The 22,240-nt window shown below is 37.4% G+C and overlaps 1 protein-coding gene across 1 annotated transcript in view; it reads left to right on the plus strand.

Annotated features, from left to right (window-relative positions):
• Positions 1–22,240, plus strand: part of TM9SF3 (transmembrane 9 superfamily member 3) — a 57,530-nt gene that overhangs the window by 10,743 nt on the left and 24,547 nt on the right. Inside the window, exons 2-7 of the mRNA XM_006880076.1 lie at positions 941–1,063; positions 6,728–6,888; positions 7,726–7,803; positions 11,945–12,076; positions 12,908–13,074; positions 20,091–20,185. Of these exons, the coding sequence (XP_006880138.1) occupies positions 941–1,063; positions 6,728–6,888; positions 7,726–7,803; positions 11,945–12,076; positions 12,908–13,074; positions 20,091–20,185 (756 nt within the window). The remainder of the gene's footprint in view (positions 1–940; positions 1,064–6,727; positions 6,889–7,725; positions 7,804–11,944; positions 12,077–12,907; positions 13,075–20,090; positions 20,186–22,240) is intronic.

The raw sequence follows: 22,240 nt of genomic DNA on the forward strand, positions 1-22,240 counted from the left end.
TGACTGATACAGGAGGAGATTGTCCCTCCTTCCTCGGCAAAGCATCTGGTGGATTCGAACCATGCGCCTCTGGGATTGCAGTGCAGCTTCTTGCCACTAGGCCACCAGAGCTCCCCCTTTTTTTTTTTTTTTAAATTTTGTGTGCGTGTACCATCAAATCAGATCTGACTGGTACAGGAGGATATTGTGCCTCCTTCTCCAGCAGAGCATCTGGTGGATTTGAACCGTGTTCCTCTGGGATTGCAGTGCAGCTTCTTGCCACTAGGCCACCAGAGCTCCCTGGCAGTGAGTTTTTATTTTATTTTTGGAAGTGGTCAGAAATGGGAGAGATTTCTCTTTGGGGGCCTTTGGGTTCATTTATAGACAGTGACACCTGCTGGATTGAGGTTTTTAAATTTTTGTTCTATGAATGAAGAAGTCACTGAGATTCTTCATAGAAGTTATGACTTGTATCAACTGGTCTTACCCTGAGTTAAAATGGAGATTGTGAGGATGATGCAGGATAGGGCAGAGTTTCAGTCTGTTGTTCATAGTGTTTCTATGAGTCTGATTCGACTCAGTAGCCCCAAACAACTGGGTGAGAATATGCTTTTGAATTTCTCTATATATTAAGTGAAAACTTAAAATATGTTTTTAAGTTTTCTGGGGAAAAAAATCCATTTTATACATTGTAAAACTACTTTGTAAAATTTCCTGGATATAAAATTTTTCCACCTAAGTTGTCTTTGAAAAGAAAAATAATTAAACTCATTTTAATGTAAAAATCTTAAAATCAAAAGACAGAAAAGAAAGTCAACTGAATCCACATACAACAATCAACCAAACTTAGCTCTTGTGAGTATAAATTGTAACTTCAGAAAGTGTTGACTTTCCCTGTGTTTCCCCCCATCTAACTATTTTGCAAATCCATGGGATAATTTGTGGTTTTTATTTTATGCAGATGATGTGATGCCAGCAACTTACTGTGAAATTGACTTAGACAAAGAAAAGAGAGATGCATTTGTGTATGCTATAAAAAATCACTACTGGTACCAGATGTATATAGATGACTTACCAATATGGGGTAAGTAAATATTGGGTGTCACACTTAAAGTTGGGAAATATTTGCGTAGTAAGTAAGATTTATATAAAAATTCTGTTAAGATGATTGTGTGCTCAATCAGTAAATAAATTTTTGCTTTTGTAAAAGGGGCAAATGTAATGTGGGAAGGCCGTGTCTAACCTGTACCATCTCCACAAAGGAGAACTGTCCCCATCAATAACATTTTTTATATAAAACCAATCCCGGGGTAAGACATAGTCCCCCATAGTGAAGTACCTGCTTCTACTAGTCACAGGATTTGATATTCATGTAAAAGTTGTGGGGTTTATTAAGGAATTAGGTTGAGAGGTGGCAAGAAAAGGCAAAGGTTATCACATAGTGAGAGTCTAGATTTAGACTGAGCAACACAGATAAGTCTGTGGTTTCCTCAGTCATCCTACAAGCTTCATCTCATAGGAGTCTCATGCCAGCCCTCCTGGCTCTGTCTCCAGGGCTCCGTGAAGCTCGGCCTCACCACATTCTCTCCATAGTATGGCCGGCTCTCCCTTTTATGATAATCCTACAACTGTTGATGATGCAAAAGATGCTGCAGTTGAGACTGTTGGGCCACACCTCCAGGGGAGGCTAAGGCAAAGGCCAGAAGAACCATCGTCACAACTATTTTCCATAGAATGATTTTAATACCAATTGTATAAATTTCTGTTACTTGAACAATCTTTACTATCATCAAGTCTCACATGAGAATCCTAAAAAAAAAGAACTATTAACATACAGTATAACTGTTCAGATTTCAAGGAGTAAAGGTGTTTGGAATGATTTGAACTATCCTTGCAAATATCCTTCCCATCCCATTTTGAAGTACCACTTTTCTCACATGGTACTGTGGTTGTATCCTTTTTAGATATAGCAGTACTTTTTTTTTAAGCTTTTATTATATTTTAGGTGAAAATTTACAGAAAATTGGTTTTCCATCCAGCAGTTGATATACATTTTTAGTATGATGGTGATTGGAATTCCCACATTGCAACAGCATTTTTTTATACTTCCTCCTGATGTTTACTTTTCATTCACTTTTTCTTACCTGTCTTTTCTTGCTTTATGAATTTTATCTTTACACAAATGCTGCTCTTTAATCTGCTAGAGATGCATTTTCTGAAGAATTTGTACCCCTCTGACATTAATGTTCACCTTATAGGCCTATCCGTTGTTTGAAAGTTGAGCTGTGAGGATGTGTTTGGCTTTTAGGCTTGAAAGATATCTCAAGGCCACAGTCTCAAGGTTTCTACCAGAATAGTGAGCCTGGCCTATTTTACTAAGTTTGTTTCATGTGTTCTACTCTATTCCCAGCCTCCCATTGTAATCCATTTCAGAGCAGTCAGTGAGCACCATCCCTCTGGATTACACAGTTGTCATATCTGAGGCTTGAATGGTCTATTAGTCTGTACTGTTCTTCACTCTGGACATAGACCAACAATTGCACCTTAAATGGCTGCTCAGAAGCTTTTTAGACCCTAATCAGTACTTACCCTGGTAGGATGCACAATGTTATTTTTGTGGACTGTTTTATTCCATTTGACCTTGATGTCTCCCAAGCCTAATGAGTTATTCCCTCAAGATGTTTAGTTATGACTATGAAGTTTTTATAACTTTTTCCTGTGCAAAGTTACATACTGTATTCATATACTTGCAAAACATAAAAATGCTTATGTAGGACATTTTGTCAACCTTGCATATATATTCATGGTTGTCACCTATTTGCCTTCCTACTCCTGTTCCCCTTGCATGAATATATTTTTTTATTGACTTGTTTTGCTATTACTGTTCTTTTATTAATTCATGTTACTTTTGGAAAATATATTTAAGAAACTTGTGTGTTAAGTCTTGTTTGTCTGTATTAATATAGAGACCTTAGGGTACTGTTTATATAAACTTATACATAATTAAAATATCATTTGTATTGTACTTGATTAAATTATTTGAAGTGTGAAGCACAATCAGTTATCATAATCCACATATTTAGTATTTGATTATATTTTCCTCTTAGGGGCTATTTCCTCTTGTATGAAATTTGTATTCTAGTTTTTAAAGTTCTTAGCAGGCTGCTGATGGTACTGCGGTAAGAAACTGCTCAATCTCAAAGGCAAATGGTACAAAACTACCAGCTGCTCCGTGGGAGAAGAATGGGCAGCCTCCTCCCATGTGATTAACTGCCTCTGATGCCCACTGCAGGGTCACTTACAAGTCAGTTCTGACTCAACAGTAAAAAACAACAGCAGCAACATCTGTGTTTATGAGCAGCAGATTGGGAAAGACCAGAGATTAATATTGTATTAAGAGAAAATATGTAAGAAGTAAATATTAAGAAATATATGCATCATTGCTCTTGTGTTACATGATAATTAAGTATAAATAGTAAGAATTTTATAAAAAAGCTTTAATTAATACTACATTAACAAATATTTCTATGATCAACTGTGAGAATAGCATGAAAATGTGCTCCATATTCACTGAAGCCCATTCATCTCATTCCTTTTTTAGTGAGAGAACATGTTGAGTTCTTTCAAGAGAGAGAAGGTTCCTCCCTGTTTTCTATAGCTTATGGTTCTTTAGTTACTTTTCTCTCACTCTTTTAGTACCTTAGGTTTTTTAGAAGTGATTGCTGGAGATTAGTGTAGCAGCATTGGCTACTGTGTTTGTATATCTTAAATCCTTTGTAGCCCTAGGATGCTGGGGATGTGAGAGAACTGTTGGATATCCTTGAATATCTGAATTGTCTGAACCCTGAGTAATACTTGTCAGGAAAAGGAAACAATCAGCCTTATCTTGAGGTGAAGCTTTCAGAGTCCTAGAGGGCCCTAGAGAATAGTTTCTTGGTAGAATTGTGTTCTCACTCCCACAGCTGGTTTTCAGAGCAGGTAGACAAATAAACCTTAATGAAATTAACTCTTAAGAATGATTTTGTTATCCCTAACTCAAAGCAGAACAAAATTATGCTTCTTGAATTTCTTCCAATTAAGAGAATCACTTGGGTTAATTCTGATAAATACTCTTTTATGCTTCATTCTTTAGTAAGATGCATTGACCTTAGAGGAAGGGCTCTAAGGAATTACTTTTGGAGCATAAGGCCCATGGAATGGAGATATAGATATGCGCGCACGCGTGCGCGCGCGCACACACACACCCACACACACACACACACACACCCCCTTTGGTGGGGAATATTGCAGACTAATAAAATGGGAGCATAAGAAATGGATCCTCACCTGCCACCTCTTTCAAATATTCCTAAATATCTCATACAGCTTTGCTTTAGATATTCTTAAATTATGATAAAATTTTTTTCCATGCTAACCATTTCTCTTTATCTCTCTTTTGATTTTGATAACTTTACAGGGACAGATCTAAGAATTGCATTGTAAATAATAGGCATTTTAAATGTTGACACTTCTTTGTACTTGTGTGGGCTTTAGTAGGAATGAGTAAATCATAGGATATCAGAGAAAATACTGAGAACCTCTGGAGACAAGGTTTTATACGCTCTGCTGGCTTACTTTGCCACATGGTGATATAGTACTTCTCTGAAATTTTGAGATGGTAGGGACTAAATTTACATAAGCTGATCATTGTTATATTGTGGTACTACTGTTTACAAAGCACAAGTTAGTAAACCAAACTAGTGCTAGATTATGGTGAGCCACTAATCTGTTTCGTTATGGTATGACTTTGATGTACTTCCCACATAGTAAGCAGCAGAGATCCAGACTTTTGCCTTTTTTCTAACCATGCAGAATAGTGGTAATAATGAGCTTTCATTTGTAAAAAGTTTAATGAAAAACATATACAAAGAAAATTACAAAACATCACTACAAGAAACAAAAAGACACTAGGAACAATGGGAGAATATACCATGCTTGTGGATAGGAAGACTCAGCACCACGAAAATGATAATTCTACCAGAGGTAGTCTAGAAGTTCAATGCGGTCCCAATACAGATACCAATTTCATTCTTCAATGAGATGGAAAAGGTAACTTCCAATTTTATCTGGAACAGAAAGAGATTCCAAATAAGCAAAGCACTATGGAAAAAGAGAAACAAGGTCAGAGGCGTCATACTCCCTGATATCAGATCCTACTACAAAGCCATAATGGTCAAGACAGCATGGTACTGGTACAGTAACAGACACATGGATCAGTGGAATAGAATTGAGAACCCAGAAATCAGCTCATCCACCTATAGTCAACTGATTTTTGATAAGGTGATGAAATCACTTAAGTGGGGAAATTACAGCCTATTTAGCACATGATGTTGGCAAAATTGGAAAACCATCTGCAGAAAACTTAAGCAAGATTCTGACTTCACACTAAACACAAAACCCAACTCAAGGTCGATCAGGGACTTAGGAGTAAAACCAAAGACTATGAAATTCATCAGAGAAAGTCTAGTAACTAGTCTAGAAGCCCAAATCCACAACATGAACAGATTTCCAAGATAATGAAAAAACCTATAACCAGGAAAGAATGAAATAGATAAATGAGACCTTCTAAGAATTAAATCCCTGTGCACATCAAAAAACTTCTCCAGCAGGATAAAAAGGAAACCCACAGATTGAGAAAAAAAAATATTTGGCAGTGGCATATCTGATAAGCGACCTATATCTAAAATTTTTAGACTATGCCAGCATCTCCATAAGAAAAAGAGAACCTAATCACAGAATGGGCACAGAGTATGAATAGACATGTCACCAAAGAATACATTCAGATGGCCAACAAACAATGAAGAAATGTTAGAAATCCTTAACTGTCAGATGTACTTCAAAACAACTATGAGATACCATCTCACCCCAGCAAAAATAGCAAACTTCAACAGGACAGCAGGGTTGTAGAGAGATTGGTACTTATTCACAGCTGGTGGGAATGTAAAATGGTGTAACCACAATGGAAGGTGGTCTGGCACTTTCTCAAAAAGTTGGAAATAGAATTAGCGTTTGATCCAGCAGTTCCATTGCTGGGAGTATACCCTAAAGAAACTAGAGCTGCAATTAAACAGGTCTTTGCACACCCATGTTTATTACTGTGTTATTTAAAATAGCAAAGAGATGAAGTGCCCATCAATAAATGAATGGTAGAAAAACTATGGTACATTCACACAATTGAATATTATGCAGCATTGAAAAACAATGAACCTTTAAACTTTAAAACATTGCACAACCTGAGTGAGCGTGGAGGACATTATGCTGAGTGAAATATTTCAGTCACAAAAGGACAAATACTGCATAGTGCCACTGTTGTAAAACGGTACTGACATGGGGGATTGGAGGAGGGTTAAGAAAAGAATGGCTAGATAATGAACATTGCATTGGAACAGATGAAAGAAAGTACTGTTTAAAAGAAATACATGATTATATGTATTACAACAATCTGAAACAGGTGTATTGCAAAGTAGGCTGGGAGAAGGGTATAAGAGGAAGAGGGAGTAAAGAAATGTGCAACAATGAGTGAATAAAAATGAAAAGAAAAAACAAGTTTGATGATCTTTTAGCTTGTATGTTGTTTTGATGTCCTTCTCCCTCAAAGCAGCTTGTGGATTCGAACGCTGTGCCTTTGAGATTTCAGGGCAGCTTCTTACTACCAGACCACCAAAGTTCATGAAATGATACTGTTTTTTGTAATATATTTCTTTTGTAGGTATTGTTGGTGAAGCAGATGAAAATGGAGAAGATTATTATCTTTGGACTTACAAAAAACTTGAAATAGGTTTTAATGGAAATAGAATTGTTGATGTTAATCTAACTAGTGAAGGAAAGGTCAAACTGGTTCCAAATACCAAGATCCAGATGTCATATTCAGTAAGTGTTCAGATATTTTGTTTTCAGAAGAAATTTTGAGGCCTTTATGTCAACAATAAAATGTGTGTTTTAGAAGTTTAGTAAATGAAATTGTAACTTGAAATGGGATGCAGCAGATTATTTTTAGGACTCTTCATTTCCTCATCTTAAGTGAGCATCCCCAATTTATGGCGATTCATTGTCTGTAGTACTAGACACTGTTTATACATTTGGAGAACCTACTATTTGCGTCAGCTTTGTATCCTGTTAATAACTGGACAGTTTAGCAAACTCAACCATGTATTTTAATGATCACTTTTTTAAAAAATGATAACATTTTTTAGATATAAATATTTCATGTTCTAAGTCTTTTCTGCTATTGCAGATAGTGATGATGCTGTAGTTGAATTGTTACCAGATGGGTGCGATTTATTACATTTTACCTGATGAGTGTTGTTTATTGTATTTTGCTCTGTTCATTGGACTAAGATATTCCTGCAGAGTAAACTTGTCAGAGACCTTTGGCAACTGTCAGGTTACTTCTATTAGGATTAAATATATTGGAAAGAAGCGAGATGGCCAGTATTTTTCCTGATAACTGAAATGCATTGCCAGTAGCCAATTTTGATAAGTTTTCAAAGTATGTTTATTTTGTTAATAATATGTAGAGAGCAAAGTTGTTTACAAAGAGAGGAAAATTATTGGTTGGCTTTTTCCCCCCTCTTTTTATCACACCTATTTCAATTTCCCAAATTACTAACTTTCCATAGTTTTTCTTTTGTGTGTAAATCTGTCTAAATTTCCTGTTGAGGTAGTTTAGTCATCAGATTATTAATTGCAAATGTTTTTTTCCCCCAGGTAAAATGGAAAAAGTCAGATGTGAAATTTGAAGATAGATTTGACAAATATCTCGATCCATCTTTTTTTCAGCATAGGGTGGGTAAATAATTAATGTATTTTAAGACATTCAGTTTGTGCACAAATCAGTTTAACAAACATTGACCATCTACCATAGCAAGCACTATGTTAATGACTATTTAGCTAGTATGATTTCAGGTGGAAGCTCAGGGTCATAAAGATCCTTGGCGTTTTGATGAGCCGTGAAAAGCTCTCTTCTTCATCCTTGTGACTTAAACCAGTTAAGAGATAACAAGTAAAAATACAGCACATTGGAAGCTGAAATACCATTTTTTTCCTTTTTATTTTTTTAATTACTTTTAATGAACCTTTACAGAAATTTTGGACTTCCGTTCATTCATTGTTGCACTTTTCTCCCTGCCCACCCCTTCCCCCAGGTTCACTCATCTCTTTGAAAAGTAAAAGTAAAATTCTTTCTTTGGTATACAGTCCCCCACCCCCACCCCCCCGAGTACACTCCACTTTGCAACCTTCATTCTGGACTCTTGTCATAACCATAACACTCAAGGGTTAAACCAGGTGGCTCCTTGGAGGCAAGGATTCTGAGGCTCCGTCTAACATACTTTGGACATGTTGTGAGGAGAGACTGGTCCTTAGAGAGGGACATCATGCTTGGGAGGATGGAGGGACAGCGCAGGAGAGGAAGGCCCTCTATGAGGTGGATTGATTCAGTGACTGGGATAATTGGGATGGGAGTGTCGGAGACAGTGCGATTGGCACAGGACAGAGCGGAGTTTAGGGCTGTTGTACATAGGGTCGCTATGAGTTGCAGGCGACTCGACGGCACGTAACAACAACATAGCTTTTAAATATAACTTTTATTACCAGTGAGGCCAGTGTTGGAGAATGTGGCTTATGTCTGGTCAAGTGGACTTCTTCATACTGAAATTCACATTTAAAGACAACCTACTCTGTCAGTGTGGAAATACTGTAAGGGTTTCCAGCCTAGACACTTTCCCTATAAAGTTTATGATGTGATGAAACAACAGAATGTAAACGTCCTCTAGGAAGCAATAAATGAAAATATAAGAAGAAACAAGACTTTATTCATAGAGATCCCTCCATATAGGAAAGAACATCAAGTGTGGGTCCAAATGCTTCAAATTTACAATCACTTGATGCGAACTGGGTCACAGGCCACAAATCCAGTAACATTGGTGCTGGTTTTTGACATGCAACTTTGATAACAAAAATAGACTTATTTTGGTGGTTTCTTTCACCTTCCAGACTTCAAAGAAAAAGAATTATCTCCTTTAGCATGTATAGTTAGGTTAGCATTAAGGTGGTAAGGAAGCTTTCGTGGCATAATCCATGGAGGTTGTGCTGTGACCCAAAGACCATGCTTCTCTGGCATTTTGAATCCACCAGCAGCCTCGAGGAAAAAAGATGGACAGTACCCTCCCGTGTGATTTACAGCCTCAGAAAGCTGCTGAAGGGTCATCTGTGAGTTGGTTCCTACTCCACTGCAGTGAGTTTAGTTGTAAGGTTAGGTTAGCATTAGTGTTAGAGGAATTGCTGTTAGGAAGGACAGCTTTAACAGTCAACACAGATTCTAGGCTATGTCAAGACTTTAAATTGGTTAAATTCACTTTCAGACTACTGTTTACACAAACCAGGTGCCTTTGAATTTAAACTTGTACTGAATATCTCTCACTCATTTCTTTTGAGTCAGAACCCGCTCATAGCTGACCTTCCAGTGGGTTTTTTTAGGCTGTACTTGGCACAGGAGGAGAGGAGATTACCCATCTTCTGTGGATCCTCTGATGGATTAAAACTGCCAGAGAGAGAGAGAGAGAGAGACGTTCTACGGTAACTCCGTAGGAACTATGCTACCAGAGCTCCCTTATTCTCAATATATATAGGGTATAATTAAAGAAGAGTTAGCTAAATGAAGTGAGGTGTAAGATTTTAAGGGATATAGAATAGTAAGGAGATAAGGAGAACGGATTAGTTTGATATAAGAGGTAGAAATAAGATATCCTACAAGAATTAGACCAGAAGAGTGATACATTGAGGTTGATATTTCAGGAACGTTTATTTTATAACTTTTATGGATAGATTGAAAACTTTTATGGATAGATTGAAAGAGGGAGAGACAAAAGAGCTAACTAGGAAACCATCGAAGCTGTCATGGTACAAGGTGATAGCATGAGACAGAGAGGAAGAGATAGATATAGGAGACATTTTGCAGGAAAAATAAAGTCTTAATCAAAAATAAAGTCTTAGTCCACAGATGTGGGAGAAAGAGGGCTAGAGATCCAAAATGAAAGCAAAAGAAATAATTTCAATATGTAATGAGATCAGAAGCATAGTGGGAAAGTTCATTGTAGAGGGGAAAACACCTTTTAGGGGATTGACAAGATGGAAGGAAAATGCTAGTACGGGAGGAAGACACTCAGTGAGATAAGATTGACTTAGTAACTGGGGTAATGGGGGAAGGTGTGTCAGAGACAATAAGGTTGGCTCAGGAGAGAGCAGAATTCAGAGCTGTTGTACATAGGGTCACTGTGATGGCACAAAAACAGGATAAATGCAGAAGATCATGTTGCAGATGATTATGGGTAGCAAGATGGAATCTAGATCTCAGAGAGTTAAAGAATTTTTGGGAATTAAAATATAAATAAAGGAATTATTAGACAATATCACAGACCTAATTCACATCAGACAGATATACTGAGTTCAAGACTTCAGGGGTACAGTAGTACTTTGTGATTATAAACTGAAACTGTAATCTGGACATATTTTTATGACTAAAGTAGGGGCGAGATAGAGCTAGCACCTTGGGAACATTGAGGAACTAAGTGGCACCTCAGTTTACCATGTACTACTGGTAGCTAATGTGGAACAGAGTGAGTAATAATAGTAAGGTAGGATGAGCTGAGAGCAAGTCATTTAGTAAAGGTAGCCTAAGTCTGTGGAGGTCTACGATGACGGTGTGGTCCTGATATTTTAAAGATATTTTTAGGTTGTTGCTCATTTTAGTGAGGGAATCTAACACTTAATAGGTGTCTGTTGCTCATATTGACTCTGTACAGCACCAACATTGTTGCTCTGTGCTTGGTACAATGCTGGACTTTGTGTACATATTGATAAACTCCACAAAAATAAGATTCCTTAATTTTTAAGGTGAGAAAGCAAAAATTGCAGAGCTAGAAATTGGGAAAGACTAGGTTAAATCCTTGCCTTTTTTACACCATCTTCTTTCCCTCGTAATGCTGTTAAGCGTGTACCAACTTGTGCTTTATAATATCAGAAGAATAAGAAAGTTGATTCTGAAAATCTCCACAAATGATGCTATGAATCTGAAACTTACTATAAAGAAAGCCAATCCCAATACAACTGTGAGATACCATCTCACCCCAGCAACAATAGCGAAGTAAAGCAGAACAGCAAACAACAAATGCTACAGGGGTTGTGGAGAGATTGAAACTTATTTGCTGCTGGTGGGAATGTAAAATGGTATCACTATGGAAGGCAGTCTCAAAAAGTTGGAAATTGAAATACCATTTGACCTAGCAGTTCTGCTACTGGGAATATACTCTAAAGAAACCAGAGCTGCGAGTCAAACACGTTTGTACACCCATGTTTATTGCTGTGTTACTCAAAATAGCAAAGACATGGAAGCAATCAAAGTACCCATCAATGAATGAATAGAAAAACTGTAATATAGCCACACAGTGGAGTACTACACAGCACTGAAGAACATTACACAACATGCGGGAGCCTTGAGGACGTAATGCTAAGTGAATATCTCTGTCACAAAAGGACAAATACTCCATAACACCACTGTTAGAATATAGGACAGATGTTGGGGGAGTAATTGAGGAGTGAATGAAGAAAGTGGATAGATGATGAATACTGCATTAGAACAGATTATAACTGTCCCAGAAGAATATATAATTATGTGTTCTGTGTATGAGAATAGTCTGGAACAAGGGGTGTACTGCTGGGTGGGAGAGAAAATGTGCAACAATGAATAAAAAAAACGACCCACAAACTAAATAAAAGCAAACCAGTGCTTCTGCATAGTCTTAATACTCATTCCCAGTTTGTCTTAAATTTGGGGTTTCATGTAAAATATCATAAAAGACCCCTTTGACTTTAACATGACACTAAAATCTATGAATTTTGTGACTGGTAACATTATTTTTTATTTTAGATTCATTGGTTTTCAATTTTCAACTCCTTCATGATGGTTATCTTCTTGGTGGGCTTAGTGTCAATGATTCTAATGAGAACTTTGAGAAAAGATTATGCCCGGTACAGTAAAGAAGAAGAGATGGATGACATGGTGAGTGAACATTTTGCACTAACATACATATATATAAAAAACAGTGATTCAAGAAATGGGATTAAATTTGATACACCCTTGTGTACTGAGAAGCATCAGAAGTGTAAGTAAAATGTTTGATGTTTCTCCAACATTCCTGATTAGGATTTTCCTTTAAAAGATTATTTTGAGGGGCTGTAGTTTCTTAAATAATATTTTAAACTGAGAAGTGAAAATGATATTCTTATTTAAAAGGCTATAAATAACATGCCTCCGGAAATTCTATGAACTTTGATAAATGCCTTTAGTTGTAGGGGCTTCAGGCCTTTTGTTCATAGGGTTGCTCTGAGTTGTGCTTGATACGAAGGTAATCAACAACAACATAGTTAAATTTAAACATCCATTTTGGATGTTTTCCCCAGATGTTTTCTTAAACTCTTAAGTATAAAGGGTGTTTTTACATTGTTCAAGGCATGTACTTCTGGTAACAATACTGCTTTTCCTCTTTCCACCTGACCTAGCTTGATGTAAAACTGAAAGTAATGTTAAGAGAGTTGGTACAGAGTTCTTCTACTTTGACCATTTCTTCTTGTTTCCAAATAATTTCTCTTCCTTTTCTTTGAATTTTGGGAGGCATAACTGTGATCCACTCTCCTAGGCCTTGGTAAATACCACAGCACTATGACTATGATTGCTTTAAATGGAAATGTCTTTTTTTATATATACTTTGTAACCCCTTTATATAACTTAAATTTAGAGGGAGGAAGGGAACTTGTAATTTTAATTTTCCACCTATCATCTATATTTTAATTTGATTCTGAATCATTTTTTTCTTTGTGTGTGAATACATAGGACAGAGACCTCGGAGATGAGTATGGATGGAAGCAGGTGCATGGAGATGTGTTCAGACCCTCAAGTCATCCCCTGATATTTTCCTCTCTCATTGGTTCTGGGTGTCAGATATTTGCTGTATCTCTCATTGTTATTATTGTTGCAATGATAGAAGACTTATACACAGAGTAAGTGTTTGTTCTTAAATTAATGACTTTTAAAATGCCTTGAATCATGAAAGGCTTTTTAGTTATAATTAAATAACTATTCATTGCCCGAGAATTTATATAGCAAATCATTATTTTTGACAAATTAAATAATGAACTTTAGGTATAATTTTGTTTTTTCTGTTACATGCTAAAAGTTACTGCATTACTGTTGATCAGTTAAAAACAACAACTGTGTTCTACTAGAGAAATGAGTGATATGTTTCATTCCATAGCTGTTTAACAAAGTGAATAGGCATTATATACACATAGATACATCTGTATCTATCTGTCTTGTCTATTTATCTATATATCTCATCTGGTAACTCTTCATAAGACATACAGTGCTTTTGCAATTACTGAACTAGCACCTTAAACCAGGAGACATTTTCTAGAATAGGAAAAAATATTGTTAAGTGTAAAAAAGAGTGATAGAAAAGTCACATGAAATTAAAAAATTCCTGGAAAATTTAGAGAAAAAAAAATCCTAAGCTATTATACTGTCTTTACATGATTCCTGGTACATTGCTTTTTTTTTGCTGGCAAACCCATTTGCAGGAAATTCTTGATTTGCGGTCTTTTGGATTATAGGAAACGGTTATACATTCACAGAGTTCTCACGACCCAGGTGAGTGGTCTCATAACGTTGTAGTCATGAGAACAAGCACACTCTGAGCCTGGATGGCAGTAGCTATAAGTCAGGCCCTTTAGATGCCACCCCATGAGCTACTCCATCTTTCCTCCAATTACTTCAGTCCATTATACATTCTTCCTTAAATCTATATAGCATTTAAAAGAGGAACGATTAACTTGTTGAAAAAGTAGCTCTTCAGTTGTATATTTAATATATAGCAGTACAGTAAATTGCTTTCTACCACTAGACAGTAAGTTTCTTGAGAGTATGAACTGTGTCTTAATTTAGTAGAATTTATAAAGTACCTACTTTAAAGTTTTTCATATAGAAGGAATTTTGTGCTTTTTGGAATGAACTGACTATATAGTAGCAGGTAAAGCAATTTCTCTAATTTCTATATGATATGACCTTTACAGTTGACTTGTCACAGAAGAGCCAAAATAACTCACCAAAATGTAAAGAGCCAAAAAAATCTGTAAAGAATAAGTAGTGTTTACTATTAAATAGTGGATTAAATTCATCCTTACCAGATCTTCACTGGCTGTCATAGTCTTACAGGCCACTAGAGGGTAACCTCTTAGCATCCAAGTTTTACTTTGTTCCTTCCCAAAATATTGGTGTTATAATTTAGGTTACTTGGGGCTCTTTTGTTGTATCTTTGTGGTTTAGTTTTTAAAGCAGAAGCTTTTCTACTTAAAACTTAGTTTTCTAAATGTGAAGCTGCTCTTTAATTAGCAGACAAGTCTTTTCCACTGTTTTAATCTATTATTACTGTAGCTTGTTGGCCTGTCCTGTTCTTACTTAAAATAAAACATAACTAATTACTTTGGTGGCCTAATAAGGAGCTACTCTTCTAACCCCAGGGCACATGAGTAGACTCCACCAATGCTTCACAGCTCTGAATTCCAGCTTGACAGTAACACCAGAAGAATGTCTATTTGTTTCTTACGGACTACAGAAAGGCATTTGATTGTGTAGATCTTAACAAACTATGACTGACATTGAGAAGGACAAGAATCCCAGAATACTTAATTTATTCTCATACAAACCTGTACTTGGACCGAGAAGTGGTTGTCTAGACAAAGGAACACTGCATGACTTAAAATCAGGAAAGGTTTAAATCAGGGCTGTATCCTGTCTCCATACCTATTCCAACTTTATCCTGAGCAACTTATTTGATACTGGACTCTACAAAGAAGCATTTGGCATCAGGATCGGAGGAATATTCATCAATAATAATGCAGGTGCCACAGCCTTGCTTACTGTAAGTGAGGAGGCCTTGTGCTTCCTGCAGAAAAGACTACAACCTTCAATATAGATTGGATCTCAACATCAAGAAGATGAAAATCATCGTCACTAGACTGATAAACAGCATCATGATAGAGAAATTGAAATTTCAAGATTGCAATTGTCAATGACTTCATCTAAGTGAGATCCATAAACAACACTCTTGATACCAACATTCAGGAGAGATCAGGAGACAGATAAATTGAAATTTCATAGATTGCAATTGTCAATGACTTTATCTAAGTGAGATCCATAAACAACACTCTTGATACCAACATTCAGGAGAGATCAGGAGACGTATTACATTGGGTGAGTCTGCTGTCAGGGACCTCTCCAAATTTTTGAGGAACAATGAAGTCAGTTTGAAGACTAAGGTTTTCCTGATGCAGGCCATGGTCTTTTTCCATTCACTTGTTAAGCATCTGAGAGCTGGACAGTGAATAAGAATGGCAGAAGAAGAATTGATGGCTTTGAGCTGTGATGTTGAAGAGGAGAACGGAATATCCCATGGACTGCCAAAAGAACAGATACGTCTTTGAGAAAGTACTGCCTGGATGCTCCTTGGACACAAAGATGACACAGCTTTGTCTCACATACTTTGGGAATATTGCTAAGAGAGGGTATTCTTTGGAAAGGGACATCATGAAAGACTACTACCAGTTATTAGAAGTCATTCTCTTAGCTACATGAACAGCCTTCTCGAATCCTTTCTGCCAATATTAGGAAATTCTGCTTGGTGTCAGACTGATCTTGCACTGAAAGACTCTTTTCTGTTTTCAGCATGACTAGGGCTGTGCCATCATTAGAAAAGTGGAGAGTCAGCAAAAGGGAGGAAGATCTTCAATGAGATGAATTGACACACTGACTACAGGAGTGGGCTCAAGTGTGCCAAGAGATGATGAGGGTGGCACAGCATAGAATTAAAGTCTGTTGTTCACAGGGCAACTATGAGTCTTACTCGACCCAGTAACACCTCACAACAACAACAGTATGTATATATTATTATATAAAGGTGACTAGTGTCCTAGTGGATAGAATTGCCCTGCCAACCCAGAGTTGAGCAGTTTGAATCCATCAGCAGCTCTGAAAGAAAGACATTCCTTTCCTTTTTTACAGCCTCTGAAAACCCACTGGAGGGTTAGATGTAATCATATCCAGTTCGATGGCTGTGAGTTAATGAGTTAATATTGAATCCCATGCTAGGTGCTTTTTGCTTGTTTTGCTCATTTAGTTCTCACATCAACTCTACACGTACTTTTCCTGCCATTTTCTGTGTGGGCAAGTAAAGGTCAGAGCGATTACCTTGACTATAAATCACACGGCTCCGAGTAGTATGAGGTAGAACTGAGATTTGAACGTAGACATTCTTACTCTAAAACACCTCTCAATTTGCTGGGCTGTGGAAAATAGACTTAATAGAAACACAAGATGATAATAAAAATGAATTTTAAAAATTGCACCTAAAATTTTGGTGACCCCAGGAGAAACATAATTTTAGAGGATAAAGAACAGATAATATGGCATGTAAAAATTCCTTTGCCTGTGTGATTACCATAGTAATCAGAGAAGAAGAAATGACTTTGAGGGTGTAGGTGGGGGATTGTCATTAACGTGAAGATCTGCTCTAGTGTGCTGTTAGCTTCAGGAGGCCCAGAGCCTGAAGGGGAAAGGATGAGCCTGATGAAAATGCGGCTGCTGTTCTGAAACTGTGGTGGTGAGGGCCAGGTGGGGTGAGTGGAGCAGCTCCTCAAGAGCTTGTCTGTCTTGCATTGATGATGAAGGACAGTTCTCTGCCTCTGCAGTTTATTCAGGGTAGATGAAAATGATGAATTTTGGGGACAAGGAAGTTACCAATACATTAAGAACAAACGAAGGACATGTCTGATACTTAAAGCTTTGATGGCAGCTCACATTCCCATTTAGTGGAAATATCTCTGGGAGTGGTCAACGGAAATGCATGCGTTTGATCCTACCAGGCGTGTTAAGTCATTGATACTCTTATCTGCACGAGCAGCCTTCTTGAATCCTTTCTGCCAGTATTAGGAAGTTCTGCTTGGTGTCAGACTGGTCTTCTACTGAAAGAATCTTTTACATCTTCATCTTGACTATGGCTACCCGAGTCTACACATCCATATGTAAACAGCGGATGAGTCCAATTTGTTAACCATAGTCTGAAGAATAAGTTGGTTCTTTACAAACAAAAATAGGTTTTTTAGCTTTTTCGCAACGGGTTTGTTGCCAGAGTACAGCTTAGGTGTTGGTGAATACCATTGCAAAACCTAAGCCAAAATGGGAAAGGAGAAGACCCATATCAACATCATCGTCATTGGACACGTAGATTCGGGCAAGTCCACCACGACTGGCCATCTGATCTACAAATGTGGTGGGATCGACAAGAGAACCATTGAGAAATTCAAGAAGGAAGCTGCGGAGATGGGAAAGGGCTCCTTCAAATATGCCTGGGTCTTGGATAAACTGAAAGCTGAACGTGAATGTGGCATCACCATTGATATCTCCCTGTGGAAATTTGAGACCAGCAAGTACTATGTGACCGTCATTGATGCCCCAGGACACAGAGACTTTATCAAAAACATGATTACAGGAACATCACAGGCTGATTGTGCTGTCCTGATTGTTGCTGCTGGTGTTGGTGAATTTGAGGCTGGTATTTCAAAGAATGGGCAGACCCGTGAGCATGCCCTTCTGGCTTGCACACTGGGTGTGAAGCAACTGATTGTTGGTGTTAACAAAATGGATTCCACCGAGCCACCCTACAGCCAGAAGAGATATGAGGAAATCGTTAAGGAAGTTAACACCTACATCAAGAAAATTGGCTACAACCCTGACACAGTAGCCTTTGTGCCAATTTCTGGTTGGAATGGTGACAACATGCTGGAGCCAAGTGCTAATATGCCTTGGTTTAAGGGATGGAAAGTCACCCAGAAAGATGGCAGTGCCGGTGGGACTACACTGCTTGAAGCTTTGGATTGCATCCTGCCACCAACTCGTCCAACTGATAAGCCCCTGCGTCTGCCTCTCCAAGATGTCTACAATATTGGTGGTATTGGTACTGTCCCTGTGGGCAGAGTGGAGACTGGTGTTCTCAAGCCTGGCATGGTGGTCACATTTGCCCCAGTCAACGTTACCACTGAAGTAAAGTCTGTTGAAATGCACCATGAAGCTTTGAGTGAAGCTCTTCCTGGTGACAGTGTTGGCTTCAATATTAAGAACGTCTCTGTGAAAGATGTTCGACGTGGCAACGTGGCTGGTGACAGCAAAAATGACCCACCCATGGAAGTAGCTGGCTTCACTGCTCAGGTGATCATCTTAAACCATCCTGGCCAAATCAGTGCTGGTTATGCATCTGTGCTGGATTGTCACACAGCTCGCATTGCTTGCAAGTTTGCTGAGCTCAAAGAGAAGATTGATCGCCGTTCTGGTAAGAAGCTGGAAGATGGCCCCAAATTCCTGAAGTCTGGTGATGCTGCCATTGTGGATATGGTTCCTGGCAAGCCCATGTGTGTGGAGAATTTCTCTGACTACCCTCTTCTGGGTCGTTTTGCTGTACGAGACATGAGGCTGACTGTTGCTGTGGGTGTCATCAAAGCAGTGGACAAGAAGGCTGCTGGAGCTGACAAGGTCACCAAGTCTGCTCAGAAAGCTCAGAAGGCTAAATGAATATTACCTATAACACCTGCCACCCCAGTCTTAATCAGTGGTGGAAGAACGGTCTCAGAACTGTTTGTCTTAATTGGCCGTTTAAGTTTAATAGTAAAAGACTGGTTAATGATAACAGTGCATCGTAAAACCTTCAGAAGGAAAGGAATGTTTTGTGGACCATTTGTTTTCTTTTTCGTGTGGCAGTTTTAAGTTATTAGTTTTTAAAATCAGTACTTTTTAAATGGAAACAACTTGACCAAAAATTTGTCACAGAATTTTGAGACCCATTAAAACAAGTTTAATGAGAAAAAAAAAAAAGGTTTTTTAAAACTGCTTGACACAGTATTTTAAATATGAGAGTGACAAATTTCTTCTACAATGACCACATCTTTGTTTCAGTGTCTATTAGTGGAAATTAAATATTGTAGCATTTTAAACAATTATTAAACAGTTACTCTATTTTAGCCAAATTGACATAGGCATTTAGGCAAAGGAGCTAACTGATTGTAGTCTGTGACGATGGGCTGTAATTAGATTGTTGGTCAGAAGATGATTGGCTTATGAGTATACTATATCATGCAGCACACACATTAGTGCTGATGTTCTTATAAATTCTCTAACAATGGTTACATATAGTTTCTACTATAGGCATTATTTGACTTTCCTAATTATGATGAGTTGTACAGGTTTTGTTGTTAGTAGTGTGTGGTATGGTATGGTGGTGTGATACTGTAATTTATCATTTTAATATTTCTCTTTGCAATTAAACTTTTTTTTTTTTGAAGAGAGACTCTAATTTTATTCAGCAGAAAGGTTGATTTGAATTACTGGAAGACGATGTTAGGAATTGCTAGTTCTGAGCCAATCATGGTTTGTGAACCTGTAGGTTCTTCAGATTTTTTTTAAAAATAATTTTTCACATTATCAGGGAAATGGGGAATCTCAGCATTCTAACATTTGAAATAATAGTAACTAGTATAAAGTTTGCTATATCCATTTTATTACCATTAGCAGGCAAAAGTCTTTTAACAGGTGAATCAAATTAAGAGGAATAATCTTGTCTTTTTTCACCAAAGATGATATCCTGTTCCATATGATGTGATTGATTTTTTAGAGTGGCAAAACAGTTTTAGTGCCAGCTTCTGTTATTTTTGCCAAAGAAATGTGAAATACTATTTAGAATATATTAGGAAATTTAATGTCAAAATAAAAAAAATCAGTGTGCTATCATGTAAATGAATTTCATGTAGAAATTCACTCTGAGCAATCTTTGAGGGCCTTTGCAGTCCAGGATTATCATACTTTGTGTTTCTGTTAAGTTGCTCTTCAGAATTAAACCAATGTTAGTGCAGGTAAACATGTAATGTTTTTTAATTTGTTGGCGTTAGTTGACCATATATGTTGTTTTATCTTCTAGGAGGGGATCAATGCTTAGTACAGCCATATTTGTTTATGCTGCTACATCTCCAGTGAATGGTTACTTTGGAGGAAGTCTTTATGCTAGACAAGGAGGTAACTCATGAGTTAACAGTTTGTATTTTAATTATAAAGTTAATATTTCACTCTGAAGTACTTGAGGTTTCCAGCCATTATAAAATCCTCTCTTATTCTATTATGGAATCTGATATTTTTTCCTGATAAGTGTGAATGTTTAATAGATCATGTCTATTGTCCGCTGTGGCATTACCCTTAAGGAACATGTAGAAGAATGTATTTTAAGTCTGTTTTTAGTTTCCTAGCTCTTGTGGTACTAATTACTCCATGTGGGACTTCGACATGACCTATAGCCTGATCCTGAACATAAAGACATGATTAGCGGCTTATGGGCACTTTCTGAACAGTGCAAAGAGAATCGAAAGGAGAGCTTTGCACTTCTGTTGACTACTGGATATTTGTCAAAGGACTGTGCTCATAGATTACTGTCACCCTGATGGTGCTACAGATGCAAACGAATGCTTCATGTTAAGTACTCCCTTGCTCCTTTACTCTTGTGATGTAGAATGATGGAAGATACTTGGATAATAGAAAGGTACCACTCCCTGATACTTCCTTTTATGATGGCCTGCAGAAATTTTTACATTTCTTTGTTTTCTCAGAATAGTCTGGGGTCAGGGCAGAATAGCACTGAAAACAGTAGAGCGCATCTTTTCATTTATATGCATAAAGCATTGCTGAAAGAACGTAACACTTTTTTCAGATGGCAGACTTCTTTATGTGATTTACACAGCCCATTCTAAACAGTGTCAGCATTAGGGAATCCTGCCACCCCTTAATAGGCCAGAAGACCTACAGTCTGTATTAGTTTCTTTTAAAATTCCCTCAAAATTCCCTCTGCTCTTCCTTTGGTCGTTGCTTGTACAAGCCTTGACATGGTATCTTTAGTTTAAATAATTGTTTAGGTTTCCTGAGGAAGTATCCGTGTGCATTTCTAACTACCGTAATTAAATATTTAGTCTTTAAATTTTGCCTCTGTATGTGAGAAATGAAGTCTGTCAGGATTATCATCATATGGAAATAAAGATGTCTAAGATGACTTAAACTTTGAATTTGACTTAAATCTACTAGTTTATACTCCTCTACCTCTAATATACAAAACCAGGTCACAGCAGAAGTATTTATTTAAAGCATGAAATTTTTTTGTGTGCAAAAATGTACTGTTAGTCTAATTGCAAGTTAAGAGTATCCAGCCAAATTTTTTTGAACTACACTTACTCTTAGATGGTAGCATTCACAAGTAGCAATCAAATCTTCCTAACGATTAATTTAAAGATTACTATCTGCCTGATAGATTTCTGATGAGATGTGATCATATTCTTGTATCTTTCTTATCTGAATGATTCTTTTTATAGATAGATAGATAGATAGATAGATACATAGATAGATAATGAGAGAGGAGTCAACTGGCTCGGCTTGGTCTTGGCACCTGGGCTCGGGCCTGTCCGGCTTTTGTTAATAATCCTTCCGCAGGTTCACCTACAGAAACCTTGTTACGACTTTTACTTCCTCTAGATAGTCAAGTTCGACTGTCTTCTCAGTGCTCCTCCAGGGCAGTGGGCCGACCCCAGCGGGGCCGATCTGAGGGCCTCACTAAACCATCCAATCGGTAGTAGCAACGGCCGGTGTCTGAATGATTCTTAAAGCCAAGTTAATATTGAGTTAATGCAGAAAATTAAGAATTTTCCCATTATCTAAGGATTTGAACTTTTCTAAGATGAAACGTCAGAAATAATGAGGATGGCATAGGATAGGACAGTGTTCAGATTTGTTGTTCATAGAGTAGTTCATGAGTCGTATTCAGTTTGACAGCACCTTACAACAACGCTAAAGGTGCTTGACACACTAGCCTTGTTTTTGAACTTAAGAGTAGTGTAGAACTTGGTTGGAGTCACTAAGAATGTAGGGGAACAGTAGGAAATACAACATTGCAGATACTTGGCTACTGATTGTGAGCAACAGAGTGTGCCTGGAGTCGTGTTTGGTTTTTGTTTTTTTTTATTTTATGAATTTTAATGAACATTTACAGAGATTTTGGATTTCCATTCATTCATTGTTACATTTTTCTCCCTG

This window comes from Elephantulus edwardii, unplaced genomic scaffold (genome assembly GCF_000299155.1).
Source record: "Elephantulus edwardii isolate Elephantulus edwardi_28Jun2011 unplaced genomic scaffold, EleEdw1.0 scaffold00006, whole genome shotgun sequence".
NCBI lineage: Eukaryota > Metazoa > Chordata > Mammalia > Macroscelidea > Macroscelididae > Elephantulus > Elephantulus edwardii.